Below are 23,394 nucleotides of genomic sequence, written 5' to 3'. Positions count from 1 at the left end.
ATTCATTATTTAAATGTGTAGATACAGAAGTCAGCAAGTTATCCCTTACATAGCAGTAATTTGAAAAAGCAATCTGAAATATAAGCAAGTCACAAACACATTTTTACTCTTTACTTTCTATTTTTTAAGAGCCTTCGCTACTTAGAATATTTTGAAAATGTAATTCTTTTTATTTTATTAAATAAAAGTACCTTAATTATAAGCATTGTATTGCTGAAAGACATACTAAATTAAGTATTATCATATCATAGAATCATAGAATCATAGAATCTCAGGGTTGGAAGGGACCTCAGGAGGTCATCTAGTCCAACCCCCTGCTCAAAGCAGGACCAAACCCAACTAAGTCATCCCAGCCAGGGCTTTGTCAAGCCTGACCTTAAAAACCTCTAAGGAAGGAGATTCCACCACCTCCCTAGGTAACCCATTCCAGTTCTTCACCACCCTACTAGTGAAAAAGTTTTTCCTAATATCCAACCGAAACCTCCCCCTCTGCAACTTGAGACCATTACTCCTTGTTCTGTCATCTTCTACCACTGAGAACAGTCTAGATCCAGCCTCTTTGGAACCCCCTTTCAGGTAGTTGAAAGCAGCTATCAAATCCCCCCTCATTCTTCTCTTCTGCAGACTAAACAATCCCAGTTCCCTCAGCCTCTCCTCATAAGTCATGTGCTCCAGCCCACTAATCATTTTTGTTGCCCTCCGCTGGACTCTCTCCAATTTATCCACATCCTTCTTGTAGTGTGGGGCCCAAAACTGGACACAGTACTCCAAATGAGGCCTCACCAGTGCTGAGTAGAGGGGAATGATCACATCCCTTGATCTGCTGGAAATGCCCCTACTTATACAACCCAAAATGCCATTAGCCTTCTTGGCAACAAGGGCACACTGTTGACTCATATTCAGCTTTTCGTCCACCGTAACCCCTAGGTCCTTTTCTGCAGAACTGCTGCCCAGCCATTCGGTCCCTAGTCTGTAGCAGTGCATGGGATTCTTCCGTCCTAAGTGCAGGACTCTGCACTTGTCCTTGTTGAACCTCATCAGATTTCTTTTGGCCCAATCCTCTAATTTGTCTAGGTCCCTCTGTATCCTAGCCCTACCCTCCAGCGTATCAACCACTCCTCCCAGTTTAGTGTCATCTGCAAACTTGCTAAGGGTGCAGTCCACACCATCCTCCAGATCGTTAATGAAGATATTGAATAAAACCGGCCCCAGCACCGACCCTTGGGGCACTCCACTTGATACCGGCTGCCAACTAGACAGGGAACCATTGATCACTACCCGTTGAGCCCGACCATCTAGCCAGTTTTCTATCCACCTTACCGTCCATTCATCCAGCCCATACTTCTTTAACTTGCTGGCAAGAATATTGTGGGAGACTGTATCAAAAGCTTTGCTAAAGTCCAGAAATAGCACATCCACTGCTTTCCCCTCATCCACAGAGCCAGTTATCTCGTCATAGAAGGCAATTAGGTTAGTCAGGCATGACTTGCCCTTGGTGAATCCATGCTGACTGTTCCTGATCACTTTCTCCTCCTTTAAGTGGTTCAGGATTGATTCCTTGAGGACCTGTTCCATTATTTTTCCAGGGACTGAGGTGAGACTGACTGGCCTGTAGTTCCCTGGATCTTCCTTCTTCCCTTTTTTAAAGATGGGCACTACATTAGCTTTTTTCCAGTCATCCGGGACCTCCCCCGATCGCCATGATTTTTCAAAGATAATGGCCAATGGCTCTGCAATCTCATCGGCCAACTCTTTTAGCACCCTCGGATGCAGCGCATCCGGCCCCATGGACTTGTGCTCATCCAGCTTTCCTAAATAGCCCCGAACTACTTCTTTCTCCACAGAGAGCTGGTCACCTCCTCCCCATACCGTGCTGCAGAGTGCAGCTGTCTGGGAGCTGACCTTGTCTGTGAAGACAGAGGCAAAAAAAGCATTGAGTACACTAGCTTTCTCCACATCCTCTGTCACTAGGTTCCCTCCCTCATTCAGCAAGGGGCCCACACTTTCCTTGACTTTCTTCCTGTTGCTAACATACCTAAAGAAACCCTTCTTGTTACTCCTAACATCTCCGGCTAGCTGCAACTCCAAGTGTGATTTGGCCTTCCTGATTTCACACCTGCATGCCTGAACAATACTTTTATACTCCTCCCTGGTTATTTGTCCAATCTTCCACTTCTTGTAAGCTGTTTTTTTGTGTTTAAGACGAGCAAGGATTTCACTGTTAGTCCTACCTTTATTTACTTTTACATAATTATCCTCATAAAAGATATAATTAAAGCATTATACAGCATTATCAATTCATGTCTTCCTATGTTACTAAGTAATAAACACATCACATACAAAGTCAATAAACCTCCAAACAAATCCAACTAAGACCATTAAGAAACTTCCAGACCTCAAACTTCCATTTCCAAGCTACCAAGAGACAGAATTATAAAAACATTTATAAAGAATTTGATTTTTACCTCTTCCTTTTAAGGTAAATATTGCCCTGATGTTGGCTCAAAAACTGGGTCCTTAAACTCTGCAACCCGTATATACAATATAATTTTACCTGCATTATTCTGCTAAAACTATCAATTGCAGGTAAAAGTGAATGCAGTTCCCTCCCCGGAAAACATGTTCTTTTCTTTTTAGTTTTCTAACACAAAAAATAGCAAGCAATACAAGGAAATAAATGATGATTCTTAAATATCACATTCATCCTGTAATGATATTTGCTGGGCATTTAATGAAAGTGCACGTTTTTAACCTGCAAATTTAACCATGTTTATAAAATGTGCTTTGGGGCCCATACAGCCCACAATTGCCACAGCAGTTGGGGAAGGCTACCATGGGGAAACAGAAGAGGGGGTAACTAAGATGGCACCTACAGACCTGTGGGCGAAGGAGCATGTATGAGGGCCAAGGCACAGGAAGGATGGGGGATAAGCTGAAAATGGGGGCTGGACCAGAATGCCATCTATGGGTAAGCTTGAGGTATTAGGGGTGCTCCTTTGGAATTACAATACAGATGGGGCATACTGTGGGATGGATTTACTTTGAGTTTAAAATCCCTATTATGGGGGAAAAAGTCATGTAATGTCCAAAAATTTGAAGTCCTCAGTGGGAATGGGTCATTTTGTAAAGAAAAAGATTACACAAGAACTAAAGGAGAATAGGGTAGCAGGGCCATTCAGTCATTTAACTATATAGAATGTGCGAGTTTCTCCCCTAGGCTTAGTTCCTAAGAAGGCTTCAGCTGAGTATCACTTAATTCACCACCAGTCATACTCATTCAGTTAACAATGGAATAGACCCAGCCTTGCATTCCATGTGCTATTCCTGTTGATAAGACTGTGCGAATTGTTAGGGGTATGGCTACACTTACAAATCTGCAGCGCTGGTCGTCCAGCTGTGCAGGGCCAGCGCTGGTGTGTGGCCACACTCACAGCTACCAGCGCTGGTGTGTGGCCACATTTGCAGCATTTGCAGCGCTGTTGGGAGTGATGCATTATGGGCAGCTATCCCAGCATTCAAGTGGCAGCAACGGTGCTTTTCAAAAGAGGGGGGTGGGGTGGGGCGTAGTGTGACAGGGAGCGGGGGGAGAGAGAGAGAGTGGATTTTTGGAGCCAACACTGTGTGTTAGCTTCCTGACTTGAAAAATCAGAACATGTTCCCGATCCCTTACCCTTAACTCTTAACTGCAAACAGCCTGCAGCCAACACGACTCCCTTTCTCCCCTCTGCCCCCGCTGTTTCTGTCAAGCCTACACTCACTCCCTGCCTGCCTCATTATCTCATTTGATTGTTCACAGACTGATCACAGCAAACAGGAGCTGTGTTTGTAGATAAACAGCTCCGGGATCAACGGAGCTACGGAGCTCGGAGTTCACAACAAAACAAAGAGAGGCTGCATAACAAAACAAAGAGAGTAATTTATAAAAGCATTCTGGGATATCTGCTAATACCCTGGAGGCCAATCACAGCGCTGGTGTGTGGCCACACTTGATGACCAGCGCTGCAGCACCAGCGCTGGAATCCTTATTCCCCATGCTGAGTGAGGTGTACGGCCAGCGCTGCAGCCAGGGAGTTGCAGCGCTGGAAGTGCCCTGCAGGTGTGGCCACTTACTAATTGCAGCGCTGGTGGAGGCTTTCCAGCGCTGCAACTCGCCAGTGTAGCCATACCCTAGGTCTTGTGGCCCAGGGGCACTGATGGCCAAGTGGGATATCAAGACTGCTTTTTGACTGCTACTGGTGCATTCCTCTGACTTTATCCTTCCAGGTTTCTCTTTGGAAAGACTATTTTATTTTGATAAAGTTATGCCTATGGGATGTGCAATTTCCTATTTGGCATTTGAGAAATTTAACAAAATGCTACACTGGGCAGTGAAGCAGGAAGCTGATTTACAGCAGGTGGTGCATTACTTAGATGATTTTTTGTTTGCAGTGAGGGCGAATTTGGGAATGTGTTAACCTGATGGACACCTTTCAGGCCCCGTGTAAAAATGATGGAGGTTCTTTAGGGGAGGAAAAATGGAGGGTCCTTCCACTACCTTAACTTACTTGGAGATTGAGTTAGACACATGGATGGATATATCTTGACTCCCTCAGGATAAGCTTCAGGACCTACTAGACACGATTAGGAGAGGGAGAGCTGCTAAGAAAGTTACACTCCATGAGCTGCAATCTATTATTGGGCATCTTAACTTTCCTTGTCAGGAGGTAGTACCATGGCAGGCATTTTGAGCCCAGTTTGCAGCTGTCACTGCAGGCATATCTAGACCTAATCATTTTATAAGAGTTATTAGAGAGATGAAAAAGGATTAGGGGATGTCGGAACCGTTTCTGAGCCATTTTAATGGAGTGTCATCATGAAGGGAGGAATGGATACTCAAGACTGATTTAAAGATCCACTTCCGAGGCTGCTTCTGGAGGTATGGGTTGTGGGGTATTTTACCAAGGCAGGTGGTGCACCCAGAAATGGCCCTCCACCTGGATACAAAAAGGGACAGTGCAGGATACAACATTTCTGGATTTCGCCCCCCAGCATTTTGTGGCAGCGATCATTTGGGGAATGGAGTTTGCCAATAGAAGGGTGTGTTTTTGGTGTGACAACATGGCAGTGATACATGTTATCAATCATCAGTCCTCCAGATCAGGGGTCCCCAACCCCCGGGCCGCGGACTGGTACCGGTCCATGGCCTGTTAGGAACCGGGCCGCGAACCGAGCACACAGCAGGACATGAGCGGTGAGTGCACAGCAGGACATGAGCGGCTAGGACATGAGCGGTGAGTGAGCTAGCAAAGCTTCATCTGTGTTTAGAGCCGCTCCCCGTTGCTCGCATTACTGCCTAAGCTCCGCCTTCTGTCAGATGTTAGATTCTCATAGGAGCGCGAACCCTACTGTAAACTGCGCATGCGATGGAGGGAGTTTTGCACTCCTTATGAGAATCTAATGCCTGATGATCTGAGGTGGAGCTGAGGCCATGATGCTAGCGCTGGGGAACGGCTGCAAAAACAGATTACATTAGCAGAGGTTTCACTGCACAGAGACCATAATAAATCAATCGCTTGCAGACTAATATCAGTACCCTATCAGTGAGTGGCAAGTGACAATTAAGCTGCATCTGGTGGCAGGCTTTATAGTGGCAAGTGAGTTGATGTACTTCAATTGTACAGCTGCATCTGGTGGCAGGCTTTATAGTGGCAAGTGAGTTGATGTACTTCAATTCTACAGCTGCATCTGGTGGCAGGCTTTAAGTCAGAATCCGACACTTATATTAGTCCGCACGTGGCCCGCTCATTATTTTATTTACCACTTCCGTCCATGCCTCTTTCCCGCACAGTTTTGGTAAGCCCACAAGCTAACCCTGGCCAAAATGAGTAAAAAACAAACGTCACTGCAAAGCTTCTTTGAAAAGGGGGAAAGACCCAATGATGAGACAGTAGAAGACTCTGAGACGGCCAACAAAAAGAAAGCTGCATTTAAAAGAAAATACCAAGAGTCCTACTTAAATTACGGGTTCATTGCAACAGGTGACTCACATTCTCCACGCCCGCTTTGTATAATATGTGGCGACCGGCTATCCAACGAAGCCATGAAACCTTCAAAACTGCTTCGCCACATGGAGACTCACAACCCTGGGTTTAGCAGGCCAATGCTCAAACCACTGAGCTATCCCTCCCCCAAGCACCCTGCATTAAAAGACAAGCCTTTTGAGTTTTTCAAAAGAAAAAAATGTGAACACGAAGAACAGAAGCAATTACTGAAGGCCACCACTTCATCAAATGTGTCTGCACTGAAAGCATCATTCTTAGTGGCTAACCGCATTGCTAAAGCTAAGAAGCCCTTTACTATTGGTGAAGAGTTGATCCTGCCTGCTGCTAAGGACATTTGTCGTGAACTTTTAGGAGAGGCTGTAGTTCAAAAGGTGGCACGTGTTCCTCTTTCGGCTAGCACCATAACTAGACGAATTGATGAAATAGCAGAGGATATTGAGGCACAATTGTTAGAGAGGGTGAATGAGTCACTGTGGTACGCAATCCAGGTTGACGAGTCTACCGATGTTGACAACAAGGCAACAATGCTTGTTTTTGTGCGATATATTTTTCAGGAGGATGTGCATGAGGATATGTTATGTGCACTTTTGTTGCCAACCAACACCACAGCTGCAGAACTATTCAAGTCTTTGAATGATTACATGTCAGGAAAACTGAATTGGTCATTTTGTGTCTCTATATGCACGGACGGAGCAGCTGCCATGACTGGACGGCTTTCTGGTTTCACTACTCGGGTCAAGGAGGTCGCTTCTGAATGTGAGTCTACGCACTGTGTCATCCATAGAGAAATGCTAGCTAGCCGAAAAATGTCATCTGAACTTAACAAAGTTTTGCAGGATGTGATTAAAATTATCAACCACATTAAAGTACATGCCCTTAACTCACGTCTGTTCGCGCAGCTCTGTGAGGAGATGGACGCAGAGCACACACGTCTTCTCTTATACACAGAAGTGAGATGGCTTTCTAAAGGTAGATCACTGGCCAGAGCTTTTGAGTTACGAGAGCCGCTCCAGAGATTTCTTTTAGAAAAACAGTCACCACGGGCAGCACATTTCAGTGACACAGAATGGGTCATAAAACTTGCTTACTTGTGTGACATATTCAACCTGCTCAACGAACTCAATCTGTCACTTCAGGGGAGAACGACAACTGTGTTCAAGTCGGCAGATAAAGTGGCTGCATTCAAAGCCAAACTAGAATTATGGGGGCGACGAGTGAACATTGGGATTTTTGACATGTTTCAAACATTAGCAGAGATTTTGAAAGAGACTGAGCCAGGGCCTTCTTTTTCCCAGCTGGTGCATGATCACCTATCTCAGCTTTCAAAAGAGTTTGAGCATTACTTCCCAACCACAAAAGACCCCCGAACTGGGAAGGAATGGATCCGCGACCCATTTGTGAATAAGCCAGGTGAATCGACTTTATCCGTGCTAGAAGAGGATCAACTGCTTGAGATCACAAATGACGGTGGCCTTAAAAGTATGTTTGAGACGACTTCAAATCTCCATACGTTCTGGATTAAAGTCAAGGTTGGAATATCCTGAGATTTCCACAAAAGCACTGAAAAGCTTACTTCCATTTTCAACATCCTATCTTTGTGAAGCAGGGTTTTCTGCAGTGACAGCAACCAAAACGAGATTACGGAGTAGACTGGACGTAAGCAACACACTTCGGGTGTCACTGTCTCCCATCACCCCCAGATGGGACCGTCTAGTTGCAGGAAAACAAGCTTAGGGCTCCCACTAATTCTGCATTATGGTCAGTTGTATAATTATTTCATTATATATTACAATAATAATAGAAATAAAAGTACAAAAATAAATGTAATGCGCTTGAATCGTCCCAAAACCATCCCACAGGTCCGCGGAAATTTTTTTTTCTACAAAACCGGTCCCTGGTGCCAAAAGGTTGGGGACCGCTGCTCCAGATCACACAGGGTTATGAGGTTGGTGAGGCATTTGAATTACAATGTTTAAGCCTTAATATTTGTTTCTCTTCTAAACGTGCTCAGGTTGATAATGGCATGGCAAGTGCATTGTCTCATTTTCAGATGGACATACTTCAGGAGCTGGCACCAGGAACCAGTAAGGAACCCGAAAAAACGGTTACTTACCTTTGTAACTGTTGTTCTTCGAGATGTGTTGCTCATATCCATTCCAGTTAGGTGTGTGCACGCCGCGTGCACGTTCGTCGGAAGACTTTTACCCTAGCAACCCCAGTGGGTCGGCTGAGCGCCCCCTGGAGTGGCGCCATAATGGCACCGCATATATACCTCAGCCGACCCACCCGACCCTCAGTTCCTTCTTGCCGGCTACTCCGACAGTGGGGAAAGAGGGTGGGTGTGGAATCAATATGAGCAACACATCTCGAAGAACAACAGTTACAAAGGTAAGTAACCGTTTTTTCTTCTTCGAGTGATTGCTCATATCCATTCCAGTTAGGTGATTCCCAAGCCTTACCTAGGCGGTGGGGTCGGAGTGAGACGTGGCGGTATGCAGGACCGCAGAGCCAAAGGCTGTGTCATCTCTCGACTGTTGGACCAGGGCATAGTGCGAGGCGAAAGTATGGACGGACGACCAGGTCGCCGCTCAGCATATCTCTTGTATTGGTACTTGCGCCAGAAAGGCAGCGGAGGACGCCTGGGCCCTGGTAGAGTGGGCGGTGAGATGGCCCAAGGGGACTTTAGCCAAGTTATAACAGGTGCGTATGCACTCTGTGAGCCACGAGGAGATTCGCTGCGACAAGACAGGAAGACCTCGCATCTGGTCAGCAATCACCACAAACAGTTGCGGGGCTTTGCGGAACGGTCTTGTCCGATCAACATAGAAAGCTAACGCCCTGCGAACATCGAGAGAGTGAAGTCGTTGCTCTCGCGGGGATGCGTGAGGCTTTGGAAAGAAAACTGGAAGGAAGATGTCCTGGTTATTGTGGAACGCGGACACTACCTTCGGGAGAAATGCCGGATGTGGTCGTAGCTGCACCTTGTCCTTATGAAAAACGGTGTACGGTGGGTCCACCATGAGCGCCTTGAGCTCAGAGACCCGTCTGGCTGATGTGATAGCCACTAGAAAAACCGTTTTCCAAGACAGGTACAGCAAGGAGCAGGTGGCCAGCGGCTCAAATGGTGGGGACATGAGCCTGCTGAGGACGAGATTAAGGTCCCAGGTGGGAATCGGGTGGTGCACCTGGGGGTAGAGACGATCAAGGCCCTTCCTGAAACGAGTAGTCAGCGGGTGAGAGAACAGCGTATACCCTCCCTCACCGGGGTGGAAAGCGGAGATAGCCGCTAAGTGCACCTTGACAGAGGACAGTGCAAGGCCTTGCTGTTTCAGCGACCAGAGATAGTCAAGGACCATTGGAAGCGGGAGCTCCGAAGGAATAGCGTCACGCGCTTGAGCCCAGCAAGCGAAGCGCTTCCACTTGGCCACGTAGGTAGATCGAGTGGAAGGCTTTCTACTGCTCAATAAAACGTGCTGCACGGGTGCAGAGCAGCGCAATTCTGACTGGTCTAGCCACTCAGGAGCCACGCCGTGAGGTGGAGGGCCGGCAGGTCTGGGTGACGGAGAGTGCCGTGATCTTGTGTTATAAGATCTGGGTGAAGCGGCAGAGGAAGTGGGCTGGCTACCGACAGACAGAGCAGCGTGGTGAACCAGTGTTGCCTGGGCCACGCTGGTGCAATTAAGATGAGACGTGCCTTGTCCCGTCGGAGCTTCAGCAGGACCTTTTGTATGAGGGGAAACGGAGGAAAGGCGTAGAACAGGTGACGAGTCCATGGAAGGAGAAACGCGTCCGACAGAGAGCCCGGTGCCAGGCCTTGAAAGGAGCAAAACTCCTGGCATTTGCGGTTCAATCGGGATGCAAACAGGTCTACATGGGGAAATCCCCACTGTTGGAAAATGGCATGAGCGATGTCTGCTCTCAACGACCACTCGTGGCAGAGAAAGGACCTGCTCAGGCGATCGGCGATGGTGTTCTTGACGCCAGGGAGGAATGACGCCACTAGATGTATTGAGTGGGCTATGCAGAATTCCCACAGTAGCATCGCCTCGTCGCAGAGGGGGGAAGAACGGGTCCCGCCTTGCTTGTTGATATAGTACATTGCCGTTGTGTTGTCCGTAAAGACCGAGACACAACGGCCGTGGAGGCGAGTTTGGAATGCCTGGCATGCCAGGCGCACTGCCCGGAGCTCCCTGACGTTGATGTGCATGCTCAATTCCTGCAGTGACCAAAGGCCTTGAGTACGAAGAGCGCTGAGATGGGCTCCCCATCCAAGGGACGAGGCGTCCGTTGTCAGGGACAGGGAGGAGCCTGGAATGGGACCCCCGCACATACGTGGGAAGGAGTCAGCCACCAATCCAGGGATTGAAGGACCCCCGCTGGAATGGTGAGTAGGGTATCCAGAGGGTCCCTGTGTGGGCGGTATCTGGAGTGGAGCCACAGCTGAAGCGGGCGGAGGCGGAGCCTGGCAAACGGAGTGACGTGCGTGCAAGCCACCATATGACCGAGGAGGCGGAGACAAGCACGGGCCGAGGACATCTGAGAGGCCTGAAGGGCGCGGATTAGCTGCGTAAGGGCCTGGAAGTGGAGCTGCGGTAGATAGGCTCTGGCTAGGGATGAGTCCAGGGTCGCGCCAATAAAATCCAACCTCTGAGTTGGAATTAAGGTGGACTTCTCTATATTGAGAACTAGGCCTAGGCGCGTGAATAAGTCCTTGATCTCTGCGACATGTTGCTGGACCGTGGCCTGCGAATCCCCTCTGATGAGCCAGTCGTCCAGGTAGGGAAAAACGGAGATGCCACGCCGACGGAGGTGGGCGGCGACAACGGCCATGCACTTCGTGAACACCCTTGGGGCCGTGGAGAGGCCGAAGGGGAGTACCGCAAACTGGAAGTGTAGGTGAGCGATTGTGAAGCGGAGGAAGCGTCTGTGTGGTGGGAAGATAGCGATATGAAAATAAGCGTCCTTCATATCGAGGGCGGCATACCAGTCTCCCGGATCCAAAGAAGGGATAATGGTCCCGAGGGATACCATGCGGAACTTCACCTTCAGCATGTATGCATTGAGGTTTCGCAGGTCGAGGATGGGTCGAAGACCTCCTTTGGACTTGGGGATCAAAAAATAATTGGAATAAAACCCCTTGCCCCGTTCCGCGTCCGGAACCTTCTCGACCGCTCCGATGGCTAGGAGCGAGTGCACCTCTTGTAAGAGGAGATGCTCGTGAGAGGGGTCCCTGAAGAGGGACCGGGAAGGAGGGTGGGAAGGTGGGGGTGAAACGAATTGGAGTTGGTAACCACGTTCCACAGTGCGTAGGACCCAGGCATCGGTGGTCAGCCGGGCCCACGCTGGGAGGAAATAGGAAAGGCGGTTGGAAAAGGGCAGGGAGGAATTTGGAGAAAGAGCTGGTATGCCGTCCCTGGGCGCATCTTCAAAAAGATGGTTTAGGCCCCGGTGGTTTTGAGGGGGTTCGCCCTTGGGACGGTTGGTTGCCAGGCTGTCACCTACGTCCCCCGCGACCCCGTCGCCGACCAGAGTCTTGCCTGTAGCGAGGCATATAGTAAGGGCGGTTAAACTGGGGGCGGAACGGACGCCTCTGGGTAGCCGGGGTATGCATCCCCAAAGTACGGATGATAACCCTGTTGTCCTTTAGATTTTGAAGTCTGGAGTCCGTCTTTTCCGAGAAGAGCGCCTTTGAATCAAAAGGAAGGTCCTGAATGGTGTATTGAACCTCAGAAGGGGTGTCGAACTCTGGAGCCAAGAGATCCGGCGCATGGTAACGCCCAAGGCTACAGTACACGCCGCTGCGTCTAAGGAGGCCTGTAACGAGGTGCGCGCTACCTTTTTACCTTCCTCTACGAAGGCTGCGAACTCCTGTCGGGAATCCTGAGGCAGGAGCTCTTTATTTCTCTACCTCAGCCCAAGTGTCATGCCCGTACCGGCTCAGCAAGGCCTGCTGGTTAGCCACTCGGATCTGCAGGGCACCGGCAGAGTAGACCTTGCGACCAAGCAAGTCCATTCACCTGGCTTCCTTCGACTTAGGAGCCGGGCCTTGCTGGCCGTGTCGCTCTTTGTCGTTGACAGACTGCACCACCAACGACGAGGGGACAGGGTGCACATACAAATGCTCATATCCCTTGGAAGGGACCATGTACTTGCGTTCCACCCCTTGGGCTGTGGGCGCAATAGAGGACGGACTCTGCCATATGGTATCAGCATTCGCCTGGATAGTCCTTATGAAGGGGAGAGCTATGCGGTTTGGAGCGTCCGCGGACAAAATGGTCACTATCGGATCATTCACTTCCGATACCTCCTCAGCCTGGAGATCCATGTGCAGTGCCACCCTGCGAAGGAGCTCTTGGTGCGCCCGTAAGTCAATTGGCGGGGGACCTGTCGATGACGACCCCGCCACCGCCTCATCGGGGGAAGAGGAGGAAGAAGAAATTCCGGGCATGATGGTGTCCCGGTCAGCGTCTGGAACCTGCAATGCTTCCTGCTCCAGAGGTTCCTGAACAGGCTGAATACCTTCCTCTGCGCCCAATGGTGCCTCAGTGTCAACCGGGGGGCGGCTTACTGTAGCCTCCGGGATGTGTGACTCGTGTGGCACGGTACGCGCGGTGGGTAGAGGAGCACCCTGGGCTTGGTGGTAGGCCCAAGGGGTCCAATAACCCCATTGATGAGGGTCCTGGTCCGCGTAATGGGACTGATATAAAGCTCCCGAAGGGACCTGAGGGTCATGGTCGTCGACGTAGTAGCTATCGGCGTGTGAAGAGGCCGAGGCGTGTCGAGAGGGCCAGGGTGGAGCAGATAATCCTTGCGCCGAAGTGCCCACGGAGCGCATTTCCCGCCTCTGTGGTGACCGGTGCCGGGAGGCATCCCGATATCGCGAGCAGGAGCGAGAATGGGACCTGCGACCGGTATGGTGCCGGGAGGTCGACCGGGATCTCCATGACCGGTGCCGGGGGGAGCGACTCCGCGAGTAGCAGCGGCCATATCGGTACCGAGAGCTTGAGCGGTGCCGGGAATGACGAGTAGGAGACCGGGAGAATGACCGGTGCCGCGAGTCTGACCGGTGCCGCGTAGTGGAGCAGTGCCGGGACTGCGAGCGGCGTTGCGATCGGCGCCCAGATCGAGATCGGCGTCGAGAGCGTGAGCGGTGCCGGGAACGGGAACGGTGCCGGTCAGAGGCGGTGCCGGCAGGTGGCTTAAACATTGACGGCTTGCCCATGGAGCGGGGCGCCCGCACCGGCGGTGCCGGGGGCGGTGGCACAGCCGGGTCTGTCAAGGCGATAAGGTCCCGTGCCGCCACGAAGGTCTCCAGAGTTGACGGCAGTGGCATCTCTACCGTGGCCGGAGCCGGGGAGGTCACAGGTGCCGGGCTCGACGGCCTTTGAGGGGCCAGAGTCGCTGGTGCCGGCAGAAGCGTCTGCGGCGGAGGAACCGGTGCCGCGGCAGGTTTCAGTGCCGGGCGGTCTGGACGGGGCGCACTCTGGTGCTTCGGAGCCGGCGGTGCCGTAGAGGCAGCAGCCTTTCCCTTCTTCGCCTTCGGCGAGAGAGAGCATCTTTGGGCCGGTTTCGGTGCCGATGGTGCTTTTGGTGGCACAGCAGAGTGGGCCGGCGCCGTGGCGGCGCTGCGAGAGTCCAGAGGGACAGTGGGCGGTGCCACGGCCGGAGGGGTTAAGGCTGCCTCCATTAGGAGCTGTTTAAGCCTAATGTCTCTTTCCCTCTTAGTGCGAGGCTTGAAAGCCTTGCAAATTGGGCACTTAGTAGATAAGTGCGACTCTCCTAAACACTTCAAACAGGAGCTATGAGGATCTCCTGTAGGCATAGGCCTGCGGCAGGCCGAGCACGGCTTGAAACCCGGGGAGCCGGGCATACGCTCCGGTCCCGGGTGCGGGTGGGGCTAACCCCCGAACCCGCTAACTATCTAACACTAAACTGATTTAAACTATCAAAAACAAGAAAACCTAAGCTAAGATATTAACTATGTACAAATTTTACAGAGAAAAACTATGAGGAAGCTAGGGAAGCGGAGGTCAGACAAGCTGCACTCCACTGTTCCAACGACCGACACGGGCGGTAAGAAGGAACTGAGGGTCGGGTGGGTCGGCTGAGGTATATATGCGGTGCCGTTATGGCGCCACTCCAGGGGGCGCTCAGCCGACCCACTGGGGTTGCTAGGGTAAAAGTCTTCCCACGAACGTGCACGCGGAGCGCACACACCTAACTGGAATGGATATGAGCAATCACTCGAAGAACGGATGTTGCTAGCATGATGGAACCTTGATGTATGATGGCTGTCAGCATAGCACAGAGATCGGTGACTCCACAAACATTTTGGAGCTATGAGGGAAGTTCAACTGATTCTGTGCAATTTCAAGAGCTGGAGGGCCTATCACTGATATGGCTGATTACAGCGGACCTGGATGCTGGAGTACATGGTGTTTTTAGCAACCTGGCAACTAGTGTCATTACCCATCCCCACTAATCTATCAGCCTTATGTTTGTCAGTAGGCTGTATGCTTTCCCAGAACCTTGAAGTGGGTTTTTAATTGAGAGGTTTCTAGCTGGTTGGTCCTGAAGCACTGGCCCTCGGGAGGATACACATCCTCCCATCACTGTTAATATGCTGAAGAATCTGTTGTGAATCCTAGAGCCCATATGTCATTGTGGACAAGAGGTGGCCTTATTCATGGTGTCATGCCTGGTAGTGTTTTTTGGAACTTTTAGGATCAGTGAGCTAGTACCTGGGTCCTGTAGGGATTCCCCTGAAGGGATCTGGAAGTGAGGGATATGCATTGGGAGGGGCAACTGCTGATATTCATCTTGAGTAGGTCAAAGATGGATCAAGGAGGTCAGAGTGAACCCATTACTTTACAGGAGAGAGGCAAACCCAGGATCTGCCCTGTGGAGGCTGTTAGGGAATACATATCAATAAGACCAGGGAGAGATGGATCCTTCTTTATCCATGCCGATAGGAGTCCTCTGACAACATACCAGTTTGTTACAATTTTAAGACGGGGTTAGGGCTTTCAGAACATGAATTTAATTCCCACTCATTCAGGATCTGGGTGGCAACAGCAGTGGCTCAGCTAGTTCTGAGTGCCTGGGCAATTTGGCGTTGGTGTTCTGAAGCACACAGAATGTGAGAGATACCCCGGGAGGGATGTGTGTTAATTTTCCTTTGTGCTTGCATTCCAGATGCAGGCAGACAGTGGTATGGATCTGCCGGCTCAGTATTGTTTTACTGGGTGAGTAGGTGAGCATCCAGGTTGTCTAGAGGTTCACAGCTGGGCCATGGTTCAGATATGATTGTGGTTTACCTCAGGGAAAATTATCTGGGAACGTGTAAAGGAATGGACTTAATACTCAAGATCTATGAGGGATGGGGGCAAGATCTTGGAACTTTCTCCAGGAGTAAAAACTATTTGGTTAGACATGTTGGCATGCAGGGTGTGGCAGGCAGCTGTGAAACACTCACACGTTGACAAGACTAGGAGGTACGTGAACAGGGAGATGGCCAAATTCAGAGCTGGCATAGGAGGATTGGTAATTTGTCATCAGAGCATAGCATACAGGGCACCAGAGTTATTCAGGGAGGATAGGGAGCAGATATATTTTTGGCCGATATTAAAGAAGACATCAGTGGATGTCTGGGAACTTAGCTAGGTATTGCGATTGGTAGCCACGCTAACTGCTGGTGCCTCCTTGAGGTTGATGTCCAATGCAGAGTACTTTGTAGGAATGGATACAGTGACTGGATAAAAAAGACTGGTAAAGGATTTAAAGGAGGTACTCTTTAAAGGAGCAGAAAGTGGAGTGTGTGTGTGCGGGGGGAGGTTCAGGGCTCCTATGACTTTTACGGCAGGGAGTCAACTGCCTTCTTCTTTTAGAGCCCTCCTTAAACCTCATTTAGGGAAGAGGATGAGGTCTCAGCAGTGGGTTGGCTGGGGACCAGGATGGACAAGGGGGAGGGCTGAGAGCAGGTATGTGCAAATGATCATGGAATTACCTGCAATGTACATTTTTATCTGCCAGTACTCCTAGACATTTAGGAATAAAGTTGTGGCCTAATTAAACCATATTTAATGGTCCTTCTTCTTGCATAGCCAGACAAAGAATACTTATCACCATTGCTGGAGACAAATATTGGGTGGTGGAGGCGGGGGGAGTTTGTGTGTTACATTTCCAAAAATCAGAGTTTGTCTTCCTTTTTTCCAGACATACAAGAAATTGACAGAGAAGTCTTTTCTTTCTTGAATCATAGGCTAAATTTGCACCACCTTTTACCTGGTGCTTACAGTGTTTAATGCATTGAAAAATTACTGCTGTCAGCTCCAGTGCCCCCAAATGCTGCAGCTACTTTGGATGTAGGAAATCACAAGTGACTAGACAGCCCCAAGGCATGAGTCGATCAAGGTGGGAATAGAGTCCTATGCAGGTATGTTTATCCACAGTTCATTACCCGACTACCTTGTCAGACTGTTGTTTCCTTAAAAAAAAAAAAGGACAACAAAAAGCTCTAGTCACATCCACTCAGAACCCAAGGAGGGGAAAAATATTTGTTTCTTTTATTTTGCAAGGAACAATCCCATCCTGACTAAAGTACTTCTACCAAGACTACAGCCACTCAGTTCACCATCTTTGATTCCCTCATCTGTTTCGTTAGGGCACTTTAACTATCGTACCATAATTAGTAATAGCTTAATTTTCATATGTGACTTTCCATTAGGATTTCTCTACCGAGGCTTACAATTTTGTGAAAATACATGAAAGATTTATTTTTATGTGAGAACATTCAGTGTGGGGTGAAGGCCTTATTTTGATATTCATTTCACATTTCTCAAGGCTACATTCCACTCCTTCAAAGTCTAAAATGCAGGGCACAAATAGCATTCAAACGGGCTTAATCATTTTATGAGTTGGCTTGTGATACTGCTGACTTTTCACTTTATAATGGGCAAGCCCAGTTATACATACCAAATACACTATGTCTTTCATAAATGTCACATTGTGTAAGACTCTGGCAGTTGCCAGTCTTAAAGACTATATCAATCAGTTGAATGAGGCACACTGTATCATAGATTCATAGAGTTTAAGGCCCAAAGGAACCATTATATCATGTAGTATACCTCCTGTATATCACAGGTCATTCAATTTCATACAGTTATCCCTGTATTGAGCAAGTAACTTATGTTTGGCTAAAGCATATCTTCCAGAAAAGCATCCCGTCTTGATTTGAAGACATCATGAGAGAGGGCATTTACCACTTCCTGTAGTAGTTTGTCCCAATGGTTAATCATCCTCACTCTGAAAAATTTGTGTCTACTTTCTAATTTGAAGTTGACTGGAAGCTGAAGCCAGACATTGGTTCTTGTTATGCATTTTTCCACTAGATTAAAGAGTGCTTCTTTAATGCCTGGTATTTTCTCCCCATGAAGGTACTTATAAGCTGTAATCAAGTCACCTCTCAGTCTTCATTCCGAAAAGGTAAAAACAGCTCAAGCTCTTTAAGTCTCTTACAGTAAGGCATTTTCTCCAGACCTCAAATCATTTTTGTGGTCCTTTTCTGCACCTTCTCCAAATTTTTCAACATCCGTTTTAAAATGTTGGTACCAGAACTGGATGCACTATTACGATATCAGTCTCACCAATAGTGCTAAATCATCATATCTGTACTCACTACACTCCTGTTTATACATCTAAGGATCTATTATCCTTTTTGCCAGAGCATCACTCCATAATCTTTTTCAGAGTCACTGCTTTCCATGATCTAGTCCCCCATTCTGTACATATGGCCTGCATCCTTTATTTCCAGATATATAACTTCACATTTGACTGTATTATAATACATTTTGTTTGAATGGGCGTAGATTAGTAAATTATCCAGATCACTCTGTATGACAGTTCTGTCCTCATCATTATTTTTATACTTACTTCCAGATCACTGATAAAAATATTGATCAGCATCAGGCCTACTACTGATCCCTGCAGAATTCTAGTAGAAACACCCCATGCAAGGATGATTTCTCATTGACAACTACTTTTTTGAGTTAACGAGTTCTTTACCAATTTAAAGTGTTTTCTATTGATACTCTATAATGATAATTTTTAATCAGAATGTTTAACTCAAACATCTTACAAAAGTCTAAATATGTTACAACTGTGCAGTTACCTTTATCAACCATTCTTGTAATCTCAAAGGTTTGCTTGACATGATCTATCTTCCATGCCACCATATTGACTGGCATTAATTATATTCATATCCTTTAATTCTCTATCAGTAAGGCTATGATTTAGCCATGGATATTTTTAGTAAAATTAACGGACAGGTCATGGGCAAGAAACAAACAAAAAAAACAGCCCGTGACCTGTCCATGACTTATACCATAAATACTCATCACTGAATCTTGTGGTGGGATTGGGGGGGGGGCATTACTGAAGGGGGAGGAAGCCCGCAACACCAGTGTCTGGGGGTGTGTGGGAGCCCTGGGGGGCCTGTGGCAGCAGCTGCGCAGGGGAAGCCCGAGGGAGCCCATTGCTGCTCCAGCCACATCCGTGGGGCAGGAACGCCAGAGGAGGGACCCGGGGGGGGGGAGCGGATACTTCGGCCGCTGCCGTGGGGGGAAGTTCTGGGGGGGGGAGTGAGGAAGCAGCTTCTCTGGCCATCACCGATGCGGGGGGGGAGCCACAGGGAAGGAGCCACAGGGGGGCCAGCAGCTGCTCCGGCTGCTGTCATGGAGAGAGGGAGAGTCCCAGGGGGCCAGCGGCTGCTCTGGCCGCCCTGGGACTGCTGCTGGGAGCCACCAAGCTGCGGCTGCCCCAGCTGCCCCCAGGACCACTGCCCAAGCAGCTGGACCTGGGGACTGCCCAAGCAGCGGCCGATGTGGCTGGCCCTGGGGCTGGAGCTGCTCTAGCTGCAGCCAGTGTGGCTGTTCCCCACCCACACTTGCCGCTGCAGAAGTCACGGAGGTCACAGGAAGTCATGGAATCCGTGACCTCTGTGACAAACACAGAGCCCTATTTATCAGTTGAATCCTGTATCAGCTTCTTCATTATTTTGCCCAGGCTTCATGTCAAACTAAAGTGCCTGTAGCTATCAGGGTCATCCTGTTTGAATATTGGTACAAAATTAACTCTTCCAGTCTTCTGGAATTTCCCCAGTATTCCAATATATATTAAAAATTAACACTAGCAAGCAGGAGATCTCATCATCCAACTCTTTTCGTGCACGTTCGTCGGAAGACTTTTACCCTAGCAACTCAGTGGGTCGGCTGGACGCCCCCTGGAGTGGCGCCACCATGGCGCCGGATATATACACCAGCCGACCCACCCACTCCTCAGTTCCTTCTTGCCAGCTACTCCGACAGTGGGGAAAGAGGGTGGGTTTGGAATGAATATGAGCAACACATCTCGAAGAACAAGAGTTACAAAGGTAAGTAACCATTTTTTCTTCTTCGAGTGGTTGCTCATATCCATTCCATGTAGGTGATTCCCAAGCCTTACGTAGGCGGTGGGGTCGGAGTGAGATGTTGCAGAATGCAAAACTGCTGAGCCAAGGACTGCATCATCTCTGGACAGTTAGACCAAAGCGGCAAAGGTCCGGATAGAGGACCAGGTAGTAGCGTGACATAGCCCTTGGAAGGGTATGTGAGTCGGAAAGGCAGCAGAAGAAGCCTGAGCTCTGGTGAAACAAGCAGTAAGGTGGCTCGACGGAACATGGGCCAAGTCACAGGAGGTGCAAATGCATGACGTCATCCTAGATGAAAAGCTTTAGGAGGAGACAGGTAGGCCTTTATTCGGTCTGCCAATACAACGAAGAGTTGGGGGCGTACAAAAAAGCTTGTCCACTCGACATAAAAAGCGAGCGCCGTACGGACGTCTAGGGAGGGCAAATGCGCTCCCGTCGCAATGAATGGGGCTTCGGAAAGAAGACCGGAAGGAAGATATCCCGGATGATACGAAAGGTCAACAGCACCTTAGGGAGGAAAGCCGGATGTGGTCACAACCGCCCCTTGTCCTTATGCAACATAGTGCACCGTGGGTCCACTGTGAGAGCCCGAAGCTCGGAGACTTGTCCAGCCGATGCAAAGGTTACAAGGAAAAAACTGTCCCTCAGGATAGGTATGTCAGCGAGCATGTTGTCAGTGGCTCGAATGGAGCAGGCATAAGTCTGCTTATAACCAGGTTGAAGACCCAGGAGTTGGTGAGGCGGCGAACCTGGGGGCATAAATGCCCCAAGCCCTTGAGGAACCTAGAAACCACAGAGTGTGAGAATATGAAGCGGCCACTCTCCCTTGGGAGGAAGGTAGAGACGGCTGCCAAGTGCACCCTTAATGATGAACTGCGCCAGGCGCTGCTGTTTGAAGATCATAGGCAATCCAAGAGGAAATGGATCAGAACCTCTGTGGGGGAAACATTGTGTTTCGTAGCAGCAAGAGAAAGACTGCCAGTTGGGCGGATACGTTAACCGAGTGGAAGGCTTCCTACCACCCAGGAGAATCCTGTAGAACCGAGGCAGAACAACGTAACTCGGCTCGGTTTAGGCCCGCAGCAGGCATGCGGCGATGTGCAGGGATTGCAGGTCTAGGTGGTAAAGTTTGCCGTGATCCAGCGTTATGAGGTCTGGGCAAAGAGGCAGGGGAATCGGTTGGCTACGGACCGGTCTAGCAACATCGTGCACCAGTGCTGCCTGGACCATGCTGGAGCGATCATGATCAGATGCGCTCTGTCCCTGCGGAGTGTTTGCAGGGCCTTGCGAACCAGCGGGAGCGGTGGGAAAGCGGACGGCAGATGGCTCGTCCACGGCATCAGAAAAGTAGTCAAGATCGAGCCCGGGGAGAGGCCTTGGCATGAGCAGAACTTCTCTCTCGTTCTGTTCCCGCGAGAGCGAAGTTCCGGAAACATAATGGATAACATCCGGAGGAACCAACCACTTGAGAGACAGGAAGGAACTGCTGAGGCAATCCGCCAGAGTGTTCCGGACCCCTAGGAGAAAGGACGCTACCAGATCCGTCAATTGAGCTGTGCAGGAGTTCCGGAGCTGGATAGCTCCCTGGAAAGAGTGGAGGACCGTACTCCTCCATGGTTGTTTATGCAACGGGTGTCCATTGTGTTGTCTGTGAACACCGAGACACAACAGCCTTGTAGGTGCTGCTGAAACGCCTGGTATACAAGGCAGACTGCTCCCAACTCCCGGACATTGATGTGCAAGGGCAGCTGTTGAGCCAACCAAAGGTCTGGAGTGGGAAACTGACCCAAGTGAGCACCCCAGCCAAGAGATGGGGGCGTCCATCATGAGGGGCACCGAGGGTGAGGTGGATGGAACAGCACCCCTGCACCCATCAGGGAGGGCGTCGACCCCCAGTCGGGGGAGCCTAGGACGCTCGGGGGGATCGAGGCGACCATGACCATGCTGTCTGTGGCCGGGTGGTACACCGATGTGAGTCACAATTAAAGTGTACGGAGGCGAAGCCTGACATGTTCGGTTACTCACGTGCAGGCAGCCATGTGGCCCAGGAAACCTAGGCAAGTTCAACGCAAAGTTGCCGGGAAGGTCTGTAGACCTTGTACAATGGTTACCATCGCGTGAAATCAAGGCGTAGGTAAGCAGGCTGTGCGATACTGAAGTCCAGGGTGGCTTCAGTTAAGTCTACTCCCTGAGTGGGAATCAGGGTGGATTTCGCTATATGGATCATCAGGCCTAAACGCAGGAATAGGACCTAGTCGACGCCCACACGAGAGGTAACTTGGGCCCCGGTGGCCCCTGGGATGAGCCAATCGTCCAGATACGGAGCACGTGTATACGACGGTGGCGGAGAGGGCGGCAACAACAGCGAGACACTGTGAATACACAGGGGGCTGCATAGAGGCCGACCGGGAGGGCGTAAACTGGAATGACAGTTGGCCATAAACCGGGGGTACCTTCTGCGTGGAGAATAAATGGCGACGTGAAAATACGCGCCGTTCATATCGAGGGCGGCATACCAGTCTCCGACATCCCAGGATGGGATGACGGTCCCCATGGATACCATGCGGAACTTCAGGTATATCATTGTTGAGCTCCCGCAGGTATAGGATAGGTCTGAGACCGCCCTTCACCTTGGGGATCACGAACTAGTGGGGCTAGAACCTTTTGTCCCTTCGTCCTTGGAACCTCCTCTATAGCTCCGATGGTGAGGAGCGCCCGCACCTCTTGCAAGAGGAATTGCTCGTGAGAAGGGTCCCTAAGAGGGATGAGGAGGGATAGGTTTTGCTCGATTGGTGTTAGGACCCCCCTGATTTTGGCCCCTTGGGGTCCCGACCAACGCTTATGACTGCCTCAGCGTCGCCTGCTGGCAAAGCCCTGTCCTTGTGTAGGCGCAGGGTAAGGGCGGTGAGGCTGGCGGAGAGGTCGGCAGTGAGACATCGGCATGTAGATGCCGAGAGGGAGTGCGTAGTGACCTCGCTGTCCTTTGGGCCTTGCAGCCTAGGGTCAGTTTGAGAACAGGCCTTTGTCATTGAAGGACAAGTCCTGTATAGTGTGCCGCAGCTGCGAGGGAAGGCTCGATAACTGGAGCCATGAAATGCGCCTCATGGCAACACCCGAGGCCAGAGTCGTGGCTGAGGAGACCGCTACATCCAACAAGGTCTGGAGGGAAGCTTTCGCCACTTCGGCCCTTTTTCCAGGAGGGCATCAAACTCTTGACGGGAGATTTGAGAAACCGACTCCGCAAATTCTCTCACTGCCGCCCATAGTAACGGCTAAGCGGGGCTTGCTCGTTTGCTACGCGAAGTTGCAGGGTGCCTGCCGAGTACATCTTATGGCCCAGGAAGTTCATTTGCCTAGCCCCCTTGGACATAGGGGCTGGTTGGAGATTTATAGTGAATGCCACCCGTCTCGGGAGGTCCTGATGGGCCCCCAGGCCGATTAGGGGAGGGCCCAAGGAGTACGCTTCTGCCACCGCCTCATCTGGGGAGGAGGGAGAAGAAAGGCCGGGGGCAAGAGGGTCCTGTGTGGGCTCATGCTCCTGGACGACCTGCTGATCCGGTGGGATGTGGGAATCCGGTGGCAGAACCGGACTTCCTCCGTACCGGTCGGAGGGGGACGGCTAACTGTCGCCCCTGGTACCCAGTGCTCTGACGGAACAGAGCGCGATGGGATCACAGGTAGGCCTTTGGCCTGATGGCACGCCCAAGATGTACAGGGCAGCCACTGATGGGGGTCAGGGTCCTGGCCTGGAGCACCCGGAAGACTCTGGTGTGCACATCCGAATGGATGGCCATGGAGAAGTTAAAGCCCTGGGCAGAGTCTCCCTCTCCAGCTCATGGCGCTCGACGCGGCACCAGGGATCGGTACCTTGAGGCCTACCGGTACCGG

The 23,394-nt window shown here is 50.3% G+C and overlaps 1 protein-coding gene across 4 annotated transcripts in view; it reads right to left on the bottom strand.

The window, feature by feature from the left end:
- Window positions 1-23,394, bottom strand: part of ELP4 (elongator acetyltransferase complex subunit 4) — a 293,928-nt gene that overhangs the window by 120,640 nt on the left and 149,894 nt on the right. Inside the window, exon 10 of one of the 4 annotated variants that reach the window (XM_045016040.1) lies at window positions 16,368-16,527. The exons of the other annotated variants lie outside the window; for them this stretch is intronic. Coding sequence (XP_044871975.1) covers window positions 16,513-16,527 — 15 coding nt within the window. The 3' untranslated portion in view covers window positions 16,368-16,512. Of the gene's footprint in view, window positions 1-16,367; window positions 16,528-23,394 lie in introns of those variants that run through there. 4 annotated transcript variants of the gene reach the window in all.

Source organism: Mauremys mutica, chromosome 4 (genome assembly GCF_020497125.1).
Source record: "Mauremys mutica isolate MM-2020 ecotype Southern chromosome 4, ASM2049712v1, whole genome shotgun sequence".
Lineage (NCBI taxonomy): Eukaryota > Metazoa > Chordata > Testudines > Geoemydidae > Mauremys > Mauremys mutica.
Note: the sequence above shows the minus strand (reverse complement) of the source record. Positions and strands in the feature narration are given on the sequence as shown.